We start from the raw sequence: 23,302 nt of genomic DNA on the forward strand, positions 1-23,302 counted from the left end.
AGACAAAGCATGATAAGTCTTCTTTAAAATAACACAAAAATTAAGTTAAATCAAAACCAAACCAAGACTAAACAAAGACTTAAGCAGGGCCGATCCAGAACCAAACCTGCACTAAACCCTGTGCTCTCTCTCTTTCAGTGCTTCCTGCGTTCAACGTGACCCTCACTCCACAGAAACCTTTCTTCAGCGTCGACGACAATGAACTGGTCATAACCATCACAGCCAGGTATGAGACTACTGGTTTAGTCCTGGTTTAGTCCTGGTTTAGTCCTGATTTAGTCCTGGTTTAGTCCTGGTTGAGTTCTGGTTTAGTCCTGGTTTAGTTCTGGTTTAGTACTGGTTTAGTACTGGTTTAGTTCTGGTTTAGTCCTGGTTTAGTCCTGGTTTAAATCTTTCTTCCATGTTATAATGGTCCCTCATCAAAAACATGCCTGAAGAGGTTTTAGAGTCATCCATGCATGTTTGAGTATTTCAGTGATCTCTCCTGGGCCATATTCAAACCCTCCTTCTGGTCAGCTGTAAGATTCTGTGCTGTGCTCCGCGCACAAGCCAACGTCACCCAACCACACCACAATTCAACTTAAATATACACACAAACATGACACAAAACTGTACACAGCCACTGGACAAACCTGATGAAGGGGAAGTGACTTTGCATGGGGAGCAAAGGAAGGGGGATTCATGTTAATATGTTTTATACAATTTTCAACAATAAAAGGTAACATGGTGATGTAAATATGTTGTGTGTTAGCAGTTAATGCCCCCTCTTTAAACGTGTGTGTGTCAGGTACCTGTACGGTCAGCCTGTGCAGGGAAAGGCTTACGTCATGTTTGGAGTGAAACATGAGAAAGAGAAGATCCGTCTGAGAGCCATGAAGCAGGTCACCAATGTAAGTCTTTAAAATGCATGTATCCATCCATGCAGTTTCTTATTTTGGTGTAAAAATAATACAGAAGTCACACGGCAAATGGAGCTGTTGTAATAATGAACTCTGTACCTGTAAACCGCCATCTGAAAGTACAAAAACATGAAAACAATTTACTGATGCAGAGGTAAAGATTGATACCAAATCTTTGTTTTGCAACTCTCAAGTAAATCTCAAGTCTTTGACTTCATGTCTGAGTCAAGTCTTGAATAAAACACTGGCAAGTCAAGTCTTGAGTCAAAGACAGGCACGTCCAAGTCTTGAGTCAAAGTGGCCCGAGTCAGTGGCCCTCAAGTCCAAGTTTTCTGCTTTGAACATCAGGTCATTTCAAGTCTTTAAAAATGTACTGAATACAGCTTGAATTTTAGCAATTTCTTTGATTTTTAAACTAAACTGTCCTGCTTTAAGAGTCATGTAACAAATATGGATGTAACAATATCCAAATCCTAATGTCATGGTGCAGTATTTATTTACTGTAATAGTCTGGAGAGACTAATAGAATTGTAGGTTTGATCCCAGACATTAAGGTGAATCATTACAGCCATAATCCAAAAATCCAAACCATTTAAATACTCGATGTTGCAGTATTTCAGTTTTTGTTACATCTCTGGTAACAAACAGATGAGTGGGGAGGGACATGTTTTTCTAAAAATATCAACTCATCTTCATACCACACTGTACCATAGCAACTTTATTTATAAAGCACTTTAAAAACTTTACAGCTGGACAAAGCATTTTATCAAATTAAGTCTCAAGTCTTAAAATAGTGACTGACTCGAGTCCAAGTCATGACATGAAAGTCCCCATCTCTGACTGATGCTACTGACATCTGTCAGCTCTTGTTAACAGAATTAATCATAGTTTTGTCCTCTTTCAGCTGGATGGAGGGACAGTGTCTCTGACCCTGAATGACCTGAAGGCAGAGTACCCAAACATCAGGAGTTTAGTGGGAAAGTCCATCTACGTCAAGGCCTCAGTGCTCACTCTCTCAGGTACTCAGCTTTCACTGTACTGTACTAAAGAACACATTACACAAAATGGACTTTTTAGAGCTTTTAACCATGTCAGATAATTGTTCTCACATTAAAACCATACTTGAAGTTATATTTAAATTACTGAAACGCTGGTTTCAGTAATCCTCTGTAAAAATCCTTTGTGCACTGATTTTTAAGTGCACAAATGTTTTTTTTCTTATTTTCAAGACGCCATTTTGCAGATCCCCCATTTTACACACCCACTGTGATGTACTTTATTTTCTTAATCGGTGATACACGTAGGTTTCAGCAGTGTTGCGGTGGCATTTTGGTACAAATGAAAAACAATCCCCTACTCACTAGTGTGATATGCAGCTATCCATAGGAGGGGCCCACAGCCTGCGGCTCTTTGATGTGATGACGTTTACGGTGAGGAGAACTCCCAGTGGACACCACACTTTTCTAACACAGAAGTCATTGGATTTTTTTTTCTTTCATTTAATCGTTTTAGATCAATATTGTGTTTTCGAAATGTACTTCTCTAAGTCTATAAATCATTGACAGACTGGTTTTAAGCATTGCTGCTGTCCAATGTCCATGTCCAGACATGTTCCACGTGACTTTGTGTATTTGTTGTTGTTAATTCTCACTGCTGCCAGGAACTGGACTCAGGGTTTTGTTTGTTGTCATAAACTTTAGACCTGCACACAAACTATTTCATCACTGCTACAAAGACATTACAAAACCACTGCACAAACAGATCATGTGATTTAAACAGGAACACTACTTTCAGCCAGGGGGCGCTATATTACACTAAAGTACCTGTACCATGGTGTCTGAGCGGCTAGCACTCACACTTCACAGCAAGAAGGTTCCAGGATCGACTCCTGGGCTTTTCTGTGTGGAGTTTGCATGTTCTCCCTGTGTCTGGATGGGTTTAACTTCAAACATTTCAGTAATTTGGTAGTTCTGTCATCTCCGGACAATAAAAACATACATAAATAAAGGTACTAATGTAAAGTATGAACTGAACTCACTGTTAGAATGATGTGATGATAATGCCTCACTGCTGTCCCCTGTGCTGTTTCCAGGCGGTGATCTGGTGGAGACAGAGAAGAGCGGGATCCGGATCGTCATTTCTCCGTTTGTTTTATCGTTCCGAGACGCTCCAAAGTACTTCAAACCCGGCCTGCCCCTCGCCCTCACGGTGAATTCTAAAGAGCCAAGCTGATCTTTGACCACTTGAAATGAAATGACTCTTGCCTCTTGATTTGATTTAAACAAGTCCACATCAGGCTTAAAGTGCATGTGCACTTTAAGCCTGATGTGGCTTAATGGTCATGGTTTTGTAATTCTGACTTGTTTATCATAGTTTTACATCAGTTAAGTAGCAGTTTGTGGGAATGAGTATGTTTCTGATGACTAAACAACATTATAACATAGATCAGAAAGTAGTGTAATATGGGCCCTTGAATCTTGAAGGTAAATTGTGATTGTAACTGTGCAGGTGGATGTGAGGCACCATGACAACTCTCCGGTCCAAAATGTCCAAGTGAAGCTGTCATTCCAGGACACTCCACTAGTGGTCAGTGGAGGCTCCACTCGCACCAGTATCAACATGCCCAAAGACAGGAACGTGCAAGTCATCACGGTCAGAACACATTTCTTTATTTAAATGTATCTGTACTCGGGCTGCAAGATGAATTGCCATTTTAATGCAATGAGCAAAATTTGAAAGACATTTTTATCATAATTTCCTCCACAAACAACTAAATCTCCTGTGTTATTCTGTATACAATCTGCTAATCCTGTAGTTTAGATCTGTACAAACATGTTCTGAAATGTGAATCTGTCTAATTGTGTTTTTTCTGACAGTCATTGTGATTGTGATTCTTTGGTAGAAGAACTTAGCCAAAGAAAATAAAAGATTAAAGTGATATAGGCAGTTTTAGTTTTAGGAAAGACAATCCATCTTTGAACAGTAATGGAGGGCTCAGTTATCATCTCTCTCCTTTTTACAACTCCATCCTCAGACCTAAATCAAATTCGGAACGTCATGACTGTTTGAATGAGTCAAAAAATTAGTTATATCCAGTTGAAAGAAAAGGACAGACATCTTCCCTGTCCACAAATGCACACATCTCTCCTCTTTGCACTTTTTTCACAAACTAAGTAATCTGTATTGACGCTAAAATAGTCTGAAGTATGTCTCTGTCACCATGTTTGTTCATCAATTGTGTGCAGGCAGAGACGGTGCAGCCAGGTCTGAGGCCGGAGCAGCAGGCCCGCACAGAGCTCCGGCTGAGGTCCTACATGACATACAGGGCAGCCCTGAATCTGCTCTACATCTCTTGGGAGGGCCACCGGGTCAGTGTGGGAGACAGTCTGCGCCTCAGCTTCACTTTGATCGTGGAGAAGCCAGAGCACCGGCAGCACATCAAACACATCACGTACATGGTGAGTACTGAGGAGGAGTAGAAGTAGTAAAAACAGTAGTAACAGTAGTAGTAGTAGTTGTAGTAGTAGTTGTAGTAGTTGTAGTAGTAGTTGTAGTAGTAGTAGTAGTTGTACTAGTTGTAGTAGTTGTAGTAGTAGTTGTAGTAGTTGTAGTAGTAGTTGTAGTAGTAGTTGTAGTAGTTGTAGTAGTAGTTGTAGTAGTAGTTGTAGTAGTTGTAGTTGTAGTAGTTGTAGTTTGTAGTAGTAGTTGTAGTAGTTGTAGTAGTTGTAGTGAAATTTTCCATCCAGAAGACATTTTAAGTTTGATTTTGACTTCTGAATGGGAGCTGAAACTCGATTTTCAAAACATTGTCCAGATGACCACTGCTGAAAGCAGCTGTATGGTGTGTGGGAGCAGGACAGGGACAACAATGTGCTCTCCTGTCCGGTGATGGTGCTGTGCAGAGGGTGTAGGGGCTTATCCAGGATGGACAGGAGCTTGTGTAGGGCCCTCTTCTCATCCACAGATGTGAGTGAGTCAAGCTCTGCTCCCACTGCAGATCCTGCACCACCATCTTATCCAGCTGCACAGTGTCCTGCCCCAGCAGACCACAGTGTTAAAGAGGACACTGGAGATAACTGTCTGGCAGAACATGAGCAGGAGCTTCTGGCAGATGTTAAAGAACTTCAGCCTTCTGAGAAAGTACAGCCTGCTCTGTCCCTTTCTGTAGAGCTGATCTGTATTCTCCTTCCAGTCCAGTCTGTGGTCGAGATGTAAGCCCAAATACTTCTAACTCTACAACCTCCACAGTGTCCCCCTCAGTGGCTTTATAGTCAGTATTGAATTTATTTGCTGTTAGGATCGGCAGCCCCATGTAAGATAATACAACCCGAACGATGACTGCAACTTCTGGAATAAAGTGAATAGTAAAACAGGCAGAGAGGCACAGAGAACTGTAAAAATCACCTGGGTTACACACATGTAGAACACTCCCTCCATCTGAAATGACATCATCAAATTCAAGAAAACAACCTATTGTTCAATCCTGCCTCTCTCTGTCCCTCAATATTATGGTATAACATTAACAGTATCAGATTTACCATGTGTTTTGTGTGTAGGTGCTGAACAAAGGGAGTATCATCAAATCAGAGCGACTGGAAGTCTTTTCCCAGCATGTGGTGGCGATACAGCTCAGTGTTACCCCAGAAATGATGCCCTCTTTTCGAGTCGTTGCGTTCTACTCACTCCCCTGGTCCATAGAGGAGGAGGTGGTGGCTGACTCCATCTATGTGGAGGTGCAGGAGTCCTGTGTGAGGACGGTACGGATCCTTGTTATATCTCCATGTTCCAATGCTGTTACCTCATCTAAAACAGACCTGGGTTGGGTTTCATTCACACATGTTTGAATAATCCTGGATTATTAGGCTGTCTGCAGTTCAAAAAGCTCCATTTCACCTTGTGATGTCATTAAGTTAGTTTTGTGGTAGTAGTTTAGTGGTAGTTTTACTCTACAATACTTAAGAACAGTCTGAGATTGTTGCTTTTATTTTTGAATATTAGTTTAACTTTTGTTAGGGCTGGGGACTGAAACTTGGTTCCATGTAGGAACCGACTGAAAAGGGTCGGTAAGTACTGGTACCAAAATATTAACATTTTCTCAGTGCCAGCTTTTGGTTCCTTGGCTTTAAATGCCTGCATCATTGAGCCGGTGCATACACTGCTTCGCAGACTTTGCCAGAATTCTCAAATGTCAGTCAGTTATCCATAATTATAATTTTGCTTTAATCCATAATTCCAGGATAATGGATTAAAGCAGTAAAAGAGTAAAAGGACGTAAAAGGAAGTAAGAAGTAAAAGCACGTGCTCCCAGCACTGCCTTTAATATAAAGTGCTGTATGCAGCGAAAACAAAAGTGAATGTCAATACAAGTGAGGATCAGTTGTGCTCTGGTTCATTTACATGTGCTTGTGCTTTTGTTTGGAGTTATAACTGAACATCAAGTACTATTTTTTAAAATACAAATGAACACAGTTATAAAGTAATTCAAGGATTGAACAGTATTTTCTTAATAATATTAGCCATTCATTTACATAAAAAATACAAAAAAAGTACCCAGCCTCACCTTTGGTACAGTTGAGAATGTCAATAGAAAATCTTTAACATCTGCTGATGCAGATGAAGGGTTGAATCAGTTTAACTTAAGTTTACTTAAGGGTAAAACAAAAGCTTCAAAGGCAGTTCCAGGGCTGAAATGGTTTATTGGGATATTGCATCGATAGAACGTACTGCAGCCTGTACACTTAACACTTTTTTAAGCACCCTGGTTCTCTAGTTGTAACCCCACTGTTGTGTCCTCCAGCTGAGTGTGGGACCACAGGGGACACCCACTGACCTCATGCCTGGGAAGACGCTCCGCCTGCGAGTACAAGCAGAGCCCGGCTCCACCGTCAGCCTGGTCGCTGTGGACAACTCTGTGTTTCTGCTGCGGGGAGACAGGCTCACCCAGAGCAAGGTACTATTACTGCTTCTACTATTACTACTACTGCTCCTGCTACTAAACCAGGACTACTCCAGGACTACACCAGGACTAACAGGTTGTTGTACATACTGTGTGCAGGTGTGGGGCGTGCTGCAGAGGGGGGACCTGGGTTGTTCACGTGGGGGAGGGGCCAGTGCCAGAGGAGTCTTCTCAGATGCTGGACTGCTCTTCTTCTCAAACGGCCGTTTCAGGACTGACTTCAGACAAAGTCCGGCTGACACAAGCTTATCTCCCTCTCCTGTACTTCTGCTCACTCCAGAATCAGTAAATAAATAAACATGCATGTGCTTTTGTCCACAGCGCTGCAGTGCCCACGCAGCTCCAGGTGGAGACGCTCTGCTGATCTCGTAGAGCGCAAAGCTGCACTTGGTAAGTACTAAGTGAACATATGAAGTCCTGTTCTAGGCCTGGTTTTGTCCTGGTCTTAGCCTGGTTTAGTCCTGGATCTGACCCTGGTATCTCCCTGGTCTCTCGCTGGTCTAGTCTACTCATGGTCTAGTCCTGGTCTAGTCCTGGTCTAACCCTGGTGCCTCCTCTGTAGAACGGGAGTACAAAGATGAGCTGTTGCGCCGCTGTTGTGTGGATGGTCTCAGGGACATTCCGATGCGGTACTCATGCACACGGAGGTCCCTGTACATCTCAGAGGGAGTGGAGTGTATCCGGGCTTTCAGACACTGCTGTGGCAAGTACCGGGGCGAGCCCATCGACCCCCACATGCCCACTGCCATGCCCAGCTTCATCACAACCACCACCACCCCCACCCCCACCACCAGCGCGCCCAGGCAATGGGGCAGGTTGGAAATAATGCCCTACCGCCTCCCGTTTGGTAAGTACAACCAGAGTGGATCCTGGTTCAGTTTTGGATTAGTCCCAGTTTAGTCCCAGTTTAGTCCTGGTTCAATTCAGTTTTAGTCTTGGTTCAGTCCTGATTCATTTCTGATTTAGTCCCGGTTTAGTCCCAGTTCTGTCCTGGTTTAGTCTTGATTCAGTCTTGGTGAGTCCTGGTCGGTGTCGGTGAATGTGTCTATGAAAGTCACTTGCTGCTTAAATATCTTGTACTAGTTTTATATTGATTAGTGTCTAATTTTCTAAACTTTTGACTAGACCGAGTAGGAGTCACATTTTACTCCCCTGGTATGAATGGGGGGATGAAACAATTCGGAAGGCCAAGGGAACCGCCGATGACGGGGCAGCCTGGTCCACGTGGGGAGGCACGAACAGACACACCTACGCAACAAGAAGATCTGTATGAGGAGGACTGGGAGGACGAGGACTTGGACGAGACCATGGTGGATCTCAGGTCTAAGTTCCAGGAGTCGTGGCTCTGGGAGGACCTGCCTGTGCCCTCCAAATCGGACCACAGCACAGGGTAGGAACAGTTTAGTCTTGGTTTAGTTTAGGTTTAAAACTAGTTCAGTTTGGTTTAAGTTTTTAGTTTTGGTTCAAAGAGACTTAGAGACAGCTTCTTTCCCAAAGCTGTCACCATTCTAAACTCAAGTTTACACTGAGAACGGTTCATTTGTTTGCTTTTTTTTGCCCTTTGATGGAGCAGCTCTGCATCTCATTACACTATGTATAATGACAGTAAAGACTTTCTATTCTATTTGTATTCTATTCTAGTCTATTTAGTCCTGGTTTTGTCCCGACTCAGTTCTGACTTAGTCCTGGTTTAGCCCTAGTTTAGCCCTGTTTAGTCCTGGTTCTGGTCTAACCCCGGTCTCTTCTCCTCAGGCTGTCCTCTGTGACTGTAGAGCGCCCCCTGCCTGACAGTATCACAGAGTGGGGCATCATGGCCATCAGCACCTCGGCTCAAACAGGTCTGGATTTATTCACTGTATTTACAACAAACAAAACCATATTTTACCAGCTTGACTGGGACGCCATTTTGACAGAGGTGGATCAGCAGTAATGAATGGTACCAAGTCACTTTTGGAGATTTTTTTTCATTAAAGGAAATTGTAGACAATGATTTAGTTTAAAATGAATCACATTAAACATTAGGGTATAGATAGACTGTGTAGATTTTTCCTTAATTCTGCAATATCTGGACATCTGGTTTACTTCTAATATCATCACAAAGGTTTCTTGGAGATATTTGTGAAAAACAGACTTTATTATAAAGCCCTGTACATATAACGTTTACTGACACTGACAGTTTAAATGATGTGAAATAATGAAAATACGATGTGCTCTACTAATGTGCAGATGTTGTAACTACATAACAGTTAAATCACTCATGTAAATGTAACAAACACACAAAAACTATAGATTTAACTTTAATTTGTGATTATATTTTGTACAATCCACATTTCTAAGCATCATTAACATTAAACATATGAACAGTCTCGTTAATAGACTATTTAACACTGATCAACAATACACAAATTTGAATCAATCATTATGAGGCTATGGTTGAACCATTCAAATAAAAGTGAATTTTAAAACTACTATTACTACTACGACTACTACACCAACACACATGCACATCTAAACTACTACTACTACTACTACTACTACTACTTCTGCTACTATACCACCAGCACTCATGCACAATTAAACTACTACTACTACTACTACTACTACTACTACTACTACTACTACTACTACACCAACACGCATGCACAACTAAACTACAACTACTACTAACACTACCACTACTACTACTACTTCTGCTACTATACCACCAGCACTCATGCACAATTAAACTTCTACTATTACTACTACTACACCAACACGCATGCACAACTAAACTACGTACAACTACTGTACAGCTACTACTACTACTACTACTACTACTACTACTACTATACCACCAGCACTCATGCACAATTAAACTACTACTAATACTACTACTATTACTACTACTACACCAACAACATGCATGCACAACTAAACTACAACTACAGCTACTACTACTACTACTACCACTACTTCTACTACACCAACACGCATGCACAACTAAACTACGCACAACTACTTTACAGCTACTACTACTACTACTACTACACCACCATCACTCATGCACAATTAAACTACTGCTAATACTACTAGTACTACTACACCAACAACATGCATGCACAACTAAACTACAACTACTGCTACTACTACTACTACTACTACTACTACTACTACTACTACTACTACTACTACTACTATACCACCAGCACTCATGCACAATAAACTACTAACTTACTACTTACTACTTCTACTACTACTACTACTACTACTACTACTACTACTACTACTACACCAACACGCATGCACAACTAAACTAAACTATAACTATTACCACTACTACTACTACTACTACTACTACTACTACTACTACTACTACTACTACTACTACTGTGACTACTACTACTACTGACTACTACTACTACTACTACTACTACTACTACTACTACTACTATACTACTACTACTACTACTATACCACCAGCATTCATGCACAATTAAACTACTAGGACTACTACGACTACTACTACGACTACTACGACTACTACGACTACTACGACTACTACGACTACTACGACTACTACACCACCAACACTCCTGTACCAGCACCACTGATTGATGATGTGCTATGTCAATCTGGCATTATAAATGACCTGAATGCATTATTAACATGTCTTTATATTTGTCCTACGTCTGCCGCTACTACATGCTACTGTTACTGATGTACTACCACTGCGAGTAGTACATCTAGCAGTACTTGTAGTAAGTTGTAGTATAAGTTGTAGTTTAGTTGTGAAGAGTTTTTGGTGATTTGAAACGTGTGCCTGTGGTTCTGTCAGATGGAGGGAGTGCAGAAGACCTGGTTCATAGGTTCAACAGTTCAAAGGTTACTGTACTGGTATTAACAGGTCAATTTTGTTTGGCAGTGAGTCAGCTCATTTATTCACATACACACATCTGCATCTAGACAAATGACTATGGCAAAAAGAACTAAAAACCCATTAGGAACAATACTTTAAATAGAAGAATACAAATATGCCCCATGTGCAAAGGAAGCATAAATAAGATCAATATAATACAGTTTAATCACTTGTTCAGGGCAAAGATGACTGCTGGAACAAAGGTGCTTCTGTTTACAGAGGAGCTATTTAAACCTCTGCCCTCATGGAAAACAATGAAAGTCATTATTCAGAAGATGGAAGTCATCTTTTAAACTGACCCCTGTCAGCCTCTGCTCCTGCCTCAAATAGAGAAAAGCAGGATAAAGCTGAGACTGCCCAATCAGCTTATTTGCCCATTTCACCACCTGATTCAGGGAGTTTCTGTTTTTAAGAGACAAGTTACAAAACCATGAAACAAACAAAATCATACAATAAAACAGGTATGATAAAATAACTATAAAACATTTTTAACAAGGTTTTGTCCATTTGGAAGGATGACAGTTTCCGTTTACAAAACAAGCTCTGGGGCTTCACAATCGGGCTCTAAGGTGAATTTTTTGTCAATACCAGTTGCAAGATATTTGTAAGTGCTCACAGACTCAACAGGTTGACTTTTTAAAATAGTTGGATCCTGATTGAGAGCAGCTTTTCAAAAGTCAGTGACCATATCTTTTGTTTTTAGAACGTTCATCTGGAGGAAAGACTTCTCACATCAGTCCAAGAAGTCATCATACCACAGACTATATAAACTGACATAGCTAACCTGTTGCTTCCATTGACTCTGGCTCAATTCACTTTCTACTGAACAACCGTGGCCCCTCTCTCTGTAACTGCTGCTGTCAGAGAATTTGGTCTTAAAATCGTTGATATTAACCCACTCTACATATTCTTTGTGTTTTTATTTCCCAATTTCATCCATAAATAAACATATGAACCTTAATAACAGATCAATTATGTGCAGCGACAGGCAGGGGCAGACTGAGGACCGGGGTGAGCTCAAATCAGATTTAAAAATCTGATCCCCTGGCAACACGTTTGATTGACAGTGCGTGCCTAAGCACCTGCTTCCTGTCAAACCAGCAGGAAGGGGCATTACCTTCAACCTTTGTTGCTATGATACATACGCTTGGATTTCTAAACATGGATTTTGGCTCTAGATTAGCTGCTATATGTGCTAGCCTCGTGAGCTCCAATTGACACGAGCTGAACTCTATGGGTGACGTCACACTTCCTCAGTCCTCTTGTTTATTCTGAGGGTGCTAAGGAAGGAGCAACTAAACACAAGTCTGCTGGTGACCTTCTATCGTTCCACCATTGGTCACCTTCTGACCTCTGCTGTGACAGTGTGGCACTCTCACTGCACAGAGACTGACAGGAAGTGTCTGCAGAGAGTGACCAACACTGCACAGGACATTATTGGCTGCCCTCTGCCTTCCTTAACCACATTATACAACTCCCTCTGTCTCAGCAGAGTGAGGAAAATCATTAAAGACAATACACACCCTGGACTCCACCTGTTCAAACTCTTGCCTTCTGGCAGGTGCTTCAGGTCTACTGTATAATCACAATAAAGGCTTTCTATTCTATTCTGTTCTATTTCTATTTATACATAATGTCTGACACGGTCTCTTGTTTTTCGCTGCAGGCTTCTGTGTGGCAGAGCCTTATAACGTCCGAGCCTGGAAGCCCCTCTTTGTGGATCTGAAGCTGCCGTACTCTGTCGCCCGAAATGAACAAGTGCAGATCCGAGCCGTGGTCTACAACTACTCCCCTGACAACAGAGAGGTCTGCAACTAGTCCTGGTTTAGACCTTCTTTAGTCCTGGTTTATTCCTGGTTTAATCCCAGTTCAGTCCTGGTTTAGACTGGGTTCAGTCCTGGTTTATTCCTGGTTTAATCCCGGTTCAGTCCTGGTTTAGAACAGGTTTAGTCCTGCTTCAGTCTTGATTCATTGTTTATTCTTTATTTATTAGGGTCCCCTAATAAATGTTAGGGTTCCCTTTAGCTGTACCTGGGGTCCTTCATTTAAAAAGTTTTCATTTCATCAAGGCAAGGTTTTAAAAACTATATAAATAGTTCTGGTTCCTGGTTTAGTCTAAAGTCAGTTCTCGTTTAGTCTCGGTTCAGTCCTGGTTTAGGGTGACCATATTTCCATTTGTGAAAACCCAGACAGTTTTACCGGGGGTGGGGCCTTCACATTGAACTACTCTCACCTCGCAACCTGTGCACATGACCTCCCACTTGTCCCTACCTCGATGGAAAATTGAGAATTTCTTGTTCAAATCATTGTTAAATGCGCATTTGCGCTTCGGCATGTTGCAGACAGACCGACTGTTTGTGTCTGCTCGCTCCATCTGAGTGAACAGAGAGCTACGAGAGATGCCCAATTTAATGGTCCCAGTGAACGATAATGAAAAGCCGGACATTTCCATCATTTAAAAAACAAAAACCCAGATGCTCAGGACAGGACGCAAAAAAACTGACATGTCCTGGGAAAAACTGACGTTTGGTCCTGGCTCAACCCTGGTTCAGTTGTGGTTCTGTCCTGATTACACCCTGGTTCACTCCTGGTCCAGTCCTGGTTCAGTCCTGGTTCACTCCTGGTCCAGTCCTGGTCCAGTCCTGGTCCAGTCCTGGTCCGGTCCTGGTCCAGTCCTGGTTCAGTCCTGGTTCAGTCCTGGTTCAGTCCTGGTCCAGTCCTGGTTCAGTCCTGGTTCAGTCCTGGTCCTTCTGTGTGTTAGGTGCGTGTGACTCTGAAGAGGACAGAGCAGATGTGCAGTGTTGCGTTCAGGGACAGCTTCGTTCAGGAGGTGTTGGTGGAGTCTGGTTCCTCTGTGGTTCTGCCCTTCACTGTGGTGCCTCTGGCTGTGGGACACCTGCCCCTCGAGGTGATAGTGGTCACCAAAGACATGATGATGACCGACGGTGTCCAGAAGAACCTACGTGTGGTGGTGAGAGACTAAATACTACTACTACTACTACTACTACTACTACTACTACTACTACTACTACTACTACTACTACTACTACTACTACTACTATTTCTACTGTTGCTACTACTACTCATGTAACAACTACTACTACACCAACACTTATGCACAACTACTACTACTACACCAACACTCATGCACACCTATTACTACTACTACTACTACACCAACACTCATGCACAACTACTACTACTACTACTACTACTACTACTACTACTACTACTACTACTACTACTACTACTACACCACCAGCAATCATGCACTACTACTACTACCACCACCACCACTACTACTACTACTACTACTACTACTACTACTACACCAACACTCATGCACAACTAAACTACTACTACTACTACTACTACTGCTACTACTACTACTGCTACTACTACTGCTACTACTACTATGCCACCAGCACTCATGTACAATTAAACTACTACTACTACTACTACTACTACTTCTACTTCTACTACTAATACTATTACCTGAATGCATTCTTAACATGTCTTTATATTTGTCCTACTTCTGCTGCTACTACATGCTACTGTTACTAATGTACTACCACTGCGAGTATTACATCTAGCAGTACTTAAAAGTTGTAGTATAAGTTGTAGTTTAGTTGTGAATAGTTTTTGGTGATTTGAAACGTGTGCCTGTGGTTCTGTCAGATGGAGGGAGTGCAGAAGACCAAAGTGTGGAGTGTGGTGCTGAACCCTGCAGCTGAAGGAGGTCTGTTCATTTTGATTCTTCTTCACGTGTGGTTCACTTTAAACTCAGGAGTTCTGTCACTGTTATAACTCAACTGTTCTGTTCTTCTGTTTTTTGTTGTTGTTTTGTTAATTTGGTATTCGGTTTTGTTGTTCTGTTGTTTTGTCTTTTGTTGTTCTGTTGTGTTGTTGGTTTGTTGTTTTGTCTTTTGTTGTTCTGTTGTGTTGTTGGTTTGTTGTTTTGTCTTTTGTTGTTCTGTTGTGTTGTTGATTTGTTGTTTTGTCTTTTGTTGTTCTGTTGTGTTGTTTTATTGTTCTCTATTTTGTTGTTTTGTTGTTTTGTCTTTTGTTGTTCTGTTGTTGTTTTGTTATTGTTATGTTGTGCTGTTGTTCTGTTTTTTGTTGTTCTGTTGTAGGCACTCAGACCGTGCGGATGGGGAAGATCGATCTGGACTCTGTGGTGCCAAACTCGGTCCCAGAAACCTTCATCAACGTCCGAGGTCTGACGCAGCATTTGTAAAGCATTTTTGGACCTGACTTCATCCTGGTGGTACTCCTGGTTTAGTCCTGATTTAGTCTTAATTTAGTCCTGAATAAGTCCTAGTTTGGATTTGGTTTAGTCCTGTATTAATCTTGGAAAAGTCCTGGGTTGGTCCTGGGTTTGTTCCTGCTTTAGTCCTGCTTTCGTCCTGCTTTAGTCCTGCTTTAGTCCTGGTCTAACCCTCTCCTCTCTCCAGGCAACGTGCTCGCAGACAGTCTGGATAACTCCCTGAACCCGGACTCTCTGGCAGCTCTGATCCGGATGCCTGGGGGCTGTGTGGAGCAGAACCTGGCCTCCATGTCTCTGCCCACCATCGCCTTCCTGTACCTGGAGAGGACGGACGACTGGGGGAGAGTGGGCGCACACCGCAAAGACGAGGCGCTCGGCTTCATACGAAAAGGTAAAACAATATATACAGTACAGTAAGTGTGTATAAAGAAGTGGACTAAGGCAGTGTGACGTCGCTCACAGCATTCAGCACCAGTCAAATAAAACGTACCGAGGCTGACAGTTATAGGGGCGAATTTGGAGTGAGTTCCATATTAGGAATGTAGAGTGGGTTAATATGAACATTTTAAGACCAAAATGATGAGGCTCACAGCAGCAGTTACAGAGCAAGTGGGGATAATATTCCTTTTCAGGTCAATGGGAGACAGGGTCAGAATGAGCCGGAAGTGTCCTCATGCTTCTTCCTGTTTGGAAAGTGGCGAACAGCATGTTAGCTATGTCCATTTTTATATACAGTCTATGGGGATTACACAGATATAAGGCCACATGGGAATAGAAAAGAAAGCACTACCATTTAATGTTGAAAATCACATTCTACTGTCTACAGGGCAGCTGCGGAGTGTTAAAAGTCTTCAAAAGGTCTTAAATTTCATGTTCCTAAATTAAGGCCTTAAAAAGTCTTAAATTCTCTTGTCCAAGTCTTATTTTTTCACAAAGATCTTAAATTTCATTAGCCTATTTTTTGTTTACTCAACCAATCTCAAATCATTTAACAGGAATGAACACCTAATTTGGAGTATGTGCAAACAATACTTTGGTTTCTGGTGCCGGCGGCAATGAGTAAATGATCAGTAGAGTGGAGGAAGACTAGAAGATTAGATGGATCATGGGGAAGTTTGGAAATTCTAGATATATTACCTGTAGTTGGTTGGTCATTATTGGCCCCGTCTACACTTGTACGTATTGGAGTTGTTTTCGTTGTGGATGCAGTGTTTGTCCACACTGATCCGGCACTGTGTGGATGCCTGAAAACACTGATGTAGGTCTGTGCACCGTGAAGTAATTCATCGCCAAAACACTAAGAGGCTACAATATATGTCCATTCATTTATATGGTCTGTGCGTACGACCAGCAGACGTATAATCTCTGAAAAGTTTAACATGAACCATCTCCAAAGGAATAAATCACAGAGCAGACTCACTATCAGCAGAACACTCCTCTGTCACAGGGAGAACACTCATATTCCACTATTCGTCCTTTAGTCCAACAGAAGTTTAACTGCATCAGCGCATATGGAAAGAGCTGTTTTTTTATCTTTATGCAAATTAGCCATGCGATTTTAAATGTAGTTTCTGTAAAACTTAAACCAATATGCTCACGGCTGTGCGCATATGGAAGACTTGCAGACACAGAAAGGACGAGTCTGGATGCAGATCTTTTCCGATACGGCGATACAGTGATACACGGATTCATTTCAGTGTAAACGTAGTCTAAGAATTGGATCTGGTGTTTTCGCCTGCATCATGGGTGCAATGTTGGTCTTAATTTTCATTTAAGTGGTCTTAAAAGGGCTTTAAAAAGTCTTAAATTTGGAATAGTCAAACCTGGGGATACCCTGGTCTAAATAAAGTGTTTTTATTATCATATCATCTTGGTATTCCAATCGGTGTCAGGTAATGAGTTTGTTCCTTAGTATCGAAATCAAGTTTAAATTTTTGCATTGTGACAACACTAATACACAGCTGAGAGCAAAACAAAAGTGGATTTAGTACCATATTCAGTTCCACTTTAAATCTTACCACAGTGAATGAGCCCTGTGTCCTGGTTTATGGAACCAATATGACACAAAATAAAATTCATATTAAACAGTTTTAAGACCTCGAAGCATAAATAATTCATAATTCTTGCCCTTTTTATTTTCAGGCTACAGCAATCAGCTGGCCTACAGGAGGAGTGACGGCTCATACCCCCCCTACAGGAAGCAAGGGGCAAGCACATGGTACTGTCCACAACTGCACGAGTCAACATTATCAGTTAATCGGTCACAAAATAAAACTAAAAGAAATAATAATAAAAATAATAATAGTAATAATAATAGTGACAAATTGCATACATTGTTTTCCACAAATATCTCTAAATGTAAACACTAAACACTAAACAATAACTTAATAGGGGGTATTATGCTAAATGTACTTTTTTTTTTTTAAGCGTTCTACCATGTTGTAATGTTCCCACATCAAATAATCTAGCGATCTCTCCTGGGCCCTATTCAATTCCTCCTTGAGGTTAACTGTAAGGTTCTGTCCAAGGCTCCACCCACAAGCCTACGTCACCCACTCTCCCACAGGACAATTCTCCATAAATATACAAAACATGATACAAAACAACACGCTACAACTTCACAAACCTAATGCAATGTGCAGTAGATTCAGTTGTGTTATGAAACTTATACATTAAACTTATAAAACATGTTAACAAATATATCATTTTCAAAATAATGTAAGGTAACATGGTGATTTAAATATTTGATGTGTTAGCAGTTAATATCCCCTTTTAACTTTATCATTCAGAATGTTTGAATTTTCCTGGTTATTTGGATTTATAGGCCTATATTTTGGTCAAAGTTGAGGCTTGAACTCATCATTTTAAGCAGGATGTCTCCACAAATGTCAAAAAATATTTGTACTTTTTTGTCCTTTTGAGAAATGCGGTGAGTACAGATGCCTGCTCTCAAATGTAGTAAAAAAAAAAGTGTCCACCGTAGTGGACCCAGATCCTTAACAATTATACTTAAAACAGTACTTCTTTATACTTTTTGTAATTTTTTCTGTTTCTGATCTTTTCCTCCTTTTTTCAGTTACACTGTATTTGTTCAGATAAATAATACACATAAAGGGAATAGTCCACTAAAAATCAAGCTGTTCACTTGCTGCTATCAGACTTCACTTTCAACATATATTTTTTGTAATATTTCTCTCTCTTATATATGTTTTTAAAGTGTCTTGGTGTTCTCAAGTCAAACTTATTCCACACATTAACCCCAACAACAGAAATACTATGCTGCTTTACTTGGGCTCTTACTTTCATTTTTAAAAACATATCTCAGTATGATCAGGGAATTGATTGTTCTGTGGTTAGATGTGCTTTGCTCAGTTTGCACTTCTCTGACTCCTCTTGTGTTTCAGGATCACTGCGTTTGTGGTGAAGGTCTTCTCCATGGCTCACTCCATCATAGGAGTGGAGGAGCAGCAGGTGTGTGAGCCTCTACTGTATCTGCTCCAACACCGACACAAGCCAGAGCGTAGTGTGTTCATAGAGGAGAACCCGGTCTACAGCACCACCATGACGGTACTGCACCCATGGCACCCTCACCATCCTCTGACCCTCTCCTCGTACCTCGGCTCCATCTGAGCTTCTCTGCATCCTCAGCTCCATCTGACCCTCTCCTCTGCTCCTCTCCTCCATCTGACCCCCTCCTCCATCTTCTCCTCTCCTCCATCTGACCCTCTCCTCCATCTGCTCCTCTCCTCCATCTGACCCTCTCCTCCATCTGACCCTCTCCTCCATCTGACCCTCTCCTCCATCTGACCCTCTCCTCCATCTGACCCTCTCCTCCATCTGCTCCTCTCCTCCATCTGACCCTCTCCTCCATCTGACCCTCTCCTCCATCTGACCCTCTCCTCGGCTCCTCTGACTCTCTCCTCTGCTCCTTGCTCCTTGTTCCTCGGCTCCATCCGAGCTTCTCTGCATCCTCTGCTCCATCTGAGCCTCTCGTCTGCACCCCTTGACCCTCTCCTTTACATCATCTGACCTTCTTCTCTGCTAGTCCATCTCTGCACTATAATCACTTAAATGTCTAATCAGTTGTTTTATGATTGTTTTTTTTTAGGGCGGTCTCCGTGGTGATGACCCCCAGGTGACCCTCACGGCGTTCGTCTTGATCGCTTTGGCTGAAGCGAAGGAAGCCAAGATCCACTGCAGTGAGGCCAGAGTCAACACAGAGGTGAAGAGCTTTACGAGACATGGTTTGACTGCACAGACCAGTGCATAGTGTTGTTGTGCTCTTGAACACTTCACCTCTGGCTGAATGTGCTGTGTGAGAGGCTCTAGGAGTTAGACAGATTGTTTGTACCTATGGACAAAGAAGCTTTTGTCAGATAGCATAGTGGCAGTAAATGCATTTTAGTACACTAAGAAAATGTACTGAAAATATGTGTCTCATATAAAAACAACATGTTAAGATAAGGTTTTAATGTGTCTGTTAGGGTTGTCAAAATATTGAAAATCAGATACTAATCAATACTAGAATTAGGGCTGTCGCAGTTAGGGAATTTCTCCTGCTGCTCAACAGCACGGTATACAATGATAGCGCACGTGGAGCAGGGTGTCCATAAAGTGAGATCGGGCAACAGCTGCACTTACCTCCATGTGGCGCGGAGCGCTACACGACGGTCCTTTCGCCTGCGGTCACCCGACGGTCTACACGGGTGCACCTTAGTCCTGGGTTAGTCCTGGGTTAGTCCTGGGTTAGTCCTGGGTTAATCCTGGGTTAGTCCTGGGTTAGTCCTGGGTTAGTCCTGGGTTAATCCTGGGTTAGTCCTGGGTTAATCCTGGGTTAGTCCTGGGTTAATCCTGGGTTAGTCCTGGGTTAATCCTGGGTTAGTCCTGGGTTAGTCCTGGGTTAGTCCCGGGTTAATCCTGGGTTAATCCTGGGTTAGTCCTGGGTTAGTCCTGGGTTATCATGGGCATGAGTGGTAACTGGTGGAATGTTAACGTGTACGGGTGGGTGCGGGTCTCCAAAAATGGACCCGTGCAGGACTCTGGGTCGGGCCACGTTGGTCTCGTGCAGTGATCGCGGTCGCCCAACAAGCACCGCGGTGGGCCTCTTAGTACCGCAGTGATTTTTGCAGTTATTGCAACAGGTAACAACTGGTATCAAAACTACATACTCAGTTGAGCAAGGATCAGTACTAAAAATTCACATTCACAGAACAGAAATAAATGATTTCTGAATAGTTTTAGAATGCATATAGACTAATATATGCCCACGGCACGGACCACCATGGAACCTACCTGGACCACTGAGGGATTACACACATAAAACCATATAAAAGTACTACACTACAAATTTGTCTGGTCTGGCTAAAATTTTAAGACTTATATCAGGTGATTCACCTTGTTTTCAGGTTTATGATCTAGTTACTAGTTCTGAATTGGTCAAAAAATCTTAAATTTAGGTAATAAATGTTTAAAAGAAGCTACAATCCATTTACCAGAGTTTTAGATTCAGTGCTACATACAAGACTGACTACTAACTACTATCATGTAAGTCTAATTTCAAGTACTTCTATCTAGAATTTAGCATCTTTGAATTTATTATCAGATCATGAACACTAATCATAAACTGGTTTTAAGTCTGTTTATCTCAAAGTTAGTATTCAAAAACTTATTTCCAGCCCATGAGCACTTACCAGAGACTGCTTCATTCTAGTCTACAAGTCATTTATTTTAAGGTAACATGTCAAGTGAAATGATCTCGCTGCATGGACAGATCATTTCACTACTTTAAAGTTATTTTCTGATAGATTTAAGTGTTTATATCTTATATTTGGCCAAGCTTTTTTGCAGTGTATGATTTACTATTGAAAATCACACTCAGTTGTCTTAATAAAGTGTTTTTATTATCATCCTGATATCGGAATCAATATTGAGTATTGAGTGTATTCCTTAGTTACTCAAAATCAAGTTTGATATTTCAGTATCGTGACAGCACTAGTGTCTACAGGACTGTAACTCTGTGTGTATCCTCAGGCGGTGATCCGTAACACAGCAGCCTACCTGAAGAAGGCGCTGCAGGTCACACGGCGCCCGTACACTGTGGCCATCGCATCGTACGCTCTGGCTCTGCTCAAGGACCAGGTGGACTTCAACCCAACACCAGCGCTGCTCAGAGCCTCCTCTGCTGGTACACTCACACACACTCAGTTAAGATGAACTTGAATTAAGAAAGTTTGATCATGATTTGAACTTTCACTTGACAAGTCAAATGATCTGCCAGTGGAACAAGACTTTTTGTACTTAAAATATGAAACTACATCTTACTACACTTAAGATAAGAAAAACAACAACTTTTTGCACTTAAAATAACAAACAAAATCTAATGTTACTTGAATTAAGAAAAACACACTTATTCCATTGGTCGATCATTTTACTTGTCAAGTTGAATCAACTCAAATAAAGTCAAATGTTCTTAATTTAAGTCATTTTAATTTATAGATAGTGTTTTTTTTCCAGTGTGGTCCCGTGCCACTCCACAGTTTGCACGTTGGACCTTGAATCTGTGTGGATAGCAAATGAAAATAATTGAACCCTGATGCCTCCATATTTTTAGAACTGTGCAATTATTAAAAAGACCATATTACACTATTTTCACATCTATGTCAGAATGTTGTGATGTCATGTGGCAATACAGGAAGTGCTCCGCAGTGTTTTTAAACTCCACACACCTTCATTAGAATCATTTGGATCATTTCAGCCTTGGAATTGCCGATCTCTACTGAACTAAAAGATGTAGACAGATAAAAGCTTCACTCAAATAAAATGTGAATGAAACAAAACAACTCCAAGTATATTTTTAATGAGGTAACAACATAATAACATGGCTCAAGTTTGCGTAATGTAGGGCTTTTAATCACATTTAATCAAGAAAACACAGAGGAGGGACACTTTTATCCTGAGGGCTGTTACTCTCCTCAGACTGCCCTGACAAAGGACCTGATGACTCGACCTGCAGTATTGTAAAACACTATTACGGAACATTACCCTTAGTTGAATCCCTGTTGCTGTGTCCAGGTGGCAGTCAGTGGGTGGACAGTGAGAATCACCTCTTCACTCTGGAGGCCACAGGCTACGCTCTGCTCACTCTGCTCAAGATGAACGCCATGACAGAGGCCGCTCCACCGTTTAAATGGTTAAACAGCCAACGCAGGCAGGGAGGGGGCTACGGGTCCACTCAGGTGTGTCAGATGCCCTCCCGTCCTCCTATGTACCTGTGTGTCAGATGCCCTCCCATGCTCCTCTATGCTCCCCTGTATTTTTAGGTATACAGGAGGTCAGATGTCTCTATTTCATCTGCAGTTTGTCTGTGTTTTGGTTTTGTTGGACAGATAATAATAATAATAAAAATCTATGTTCTCTCACATGTCTGCAGCCCACAGTGGTGGTTCTCCAGGCCTTGTCCGAGTACCTGATCAAACAGCCACCTTCACAAAACCTAGATCTGAACGTGGACGTCCGAATGGGAGCTCGCACAATTCCATATTATTTCAACCCAGACACCTCCTACGCAGCCCGCACAGCCCGGGTAAGAGCCAGAGGAACAGAGATCAGAGCAGAGAGCAGAGACCAGAGAGAGAGACCAGAGGAGCAGAGGCCAGAGGAGCAGAGACCAGAGGAGCAGAGACCAGAGGAGCAGAGACCAGAGCAGAGACCAGAGGAGCAGAGGCCAGAGGAGGGATAGTGAATTTATGGTACAGAGAAGAGTAGAAGGAGGCTGAGGTTAGGAAGCAGGAGTCCTAGAGGAAGACCAAAGACGAGATTTAAGGATGTAGTGGAAGACGACATGTTACCTGGATACGAAAGGGTCAGACGGAGCAGAGGAGATTATCAGATGGAGCAGAGGAGAGGGTCAGAGGAGAGGATCAGATGGAGCAGGACAGGGTCAGATGAGCAGGAGAGGGTCAGATGATGGTCAGTATAAATGCATATATTTCTTTTCATTTTGTATTCACAGCTTCTTAACAATGTGGATCTGGAGGTGCAGGCTCGAGGGAATGGACAGGGAATCCTTGAGGTGAGTTTGTGACTTTTAAAGCAGAACTGTTGTTCTTGTGTCTGCTATACAGTTATAATCTATGACACCTATGGATCATTATGTAATAATGTGAACTCTTTAAATCACAATATTCATTTAAAACAACTTAATAAAATAATTAATGACTTAGAGTTAGTACTAGAAAACGACAGTGCCCAACGGGAGCTGACATCACTGCAAACATCACAACAAA

At 41.9% G+C, this 23,302-nt stretch overlaps 1 protein-coding gene across 1 annotated transcript in view; it reads left to right on the forward strand.

Moving 5' to 3' along the window:
• LOC129410298 (complement C3-like) overlaps positions 1 to 23,302 on the forward strand; it is a 47,358-nt gene that overhangs the window by 14,864 nt on the left and 9,192 nt on the right. Inside the window, exons 12-36 of the mRNA XM_055157995.1 lie at positions 139 to 226; positions 788 to 890; positions 1,804 to 1,918; positions 2,992 to 3,107; positions 3,408 to 3,551; positions 4,145 to 4,357; positions 5,456 to 5,656; positions 6,697 to 6,849; positions 6,955 to 7,084; positions 7,177 to 7,245; positions 7,418 to 7,702; positions 7,981 to 8,245; positions 8,608 to 8,693; positions 12,417 to 12,556; positions 13,512 to 13,721; positions 14,429 to 14,489; positions 14,884 to 14,967; positions 15,205 to 15,408; positions 17,160 to 17,235; positions 18,422 to 18,584; positions 19,126 to 19,239; positions 21,048 to 21,201; positions 22,089 to 22,252; positions 22,447 to 22,599; positions 23,029 to 23,088. Coding sequence (XP_055013970.1) covers positions 139 to 226; positions 788 to 890; positions 1,804 to 1,918; positions 2,992 to 3,107; positions 3,408 to 3,551; positions 4,145 to 4,357; positions 5,456 to 5,656; positions 6,697 to 6,849; positions 6,955 to 7,084; positions 7,177 to 7,245; positions 7,418 to 7,702; positions 7,981 to 8,245; positions 8,608 to 8,693; positions 12,417 to 12,556; positions 13,512 to 13,721; positions 14,429 to 14,489; positions 14,884 to 14,967; positions 15,205 to 15,408; positions 17,160 to 17,235; positions 18,422 to 18,584; positions 19,126 to 19,239; positions 21,048 to 21,201; positions 22,089 to 22,252; positions 22,447 to 22,599; positions 23,029 to 23,088 — 3,551 coding nt within the window. The remainder of the gene's footprint in view (positions 1 to 138; positions 227 to 787; positions 891 to 1,803; positions 1,919 to 2,991; positions 3,108 to 3,407; positions 3,552 to 4,144; positions 4,358 to 5,455; positions 5,657 to 6,696; positions 6,850 to 6,954; positions 7,085 to 7,176; positions 7,246 to 7,417; positions 7,703 to 7,980; positions 8,246 to 8,607; positions 8,694 to 12,416; positions 12,557 to 13,511; positions 13,722 to 14,428; positions 14,490 to 14,883; positions 14,968 to 15,204; positions 15,409 to 17,159; positions 17,236 to 18,421; positions 18,585 to 19,125; positions 19,240 to 21,047; positions 21,202 to 22,088; positions 22,253 to 22,446; positions 22,600 to 23,028; positions 23,089 to 23,302) is intronic.

Source organism: Boleophthalmus pectinirostris, unplaced genomic scaffold (genome assembly GCF_026225935.1).
Source record: "Boleophthalmus pectinirostris isolate CB_2022bp ecotype Guang Dong unplaced genomic scaffold, ASM2622593v1 HiC_scaffold_22, whole genome shotgun sequence".
Taxonomy (NCBI): domain Eukaryota; kingdom Metazoa; phylum Chordata; class Actinopteri; order Gobiiformes; family Gobiidae; genus Boleophthalmus; species Boleophthalmus pectinirostris.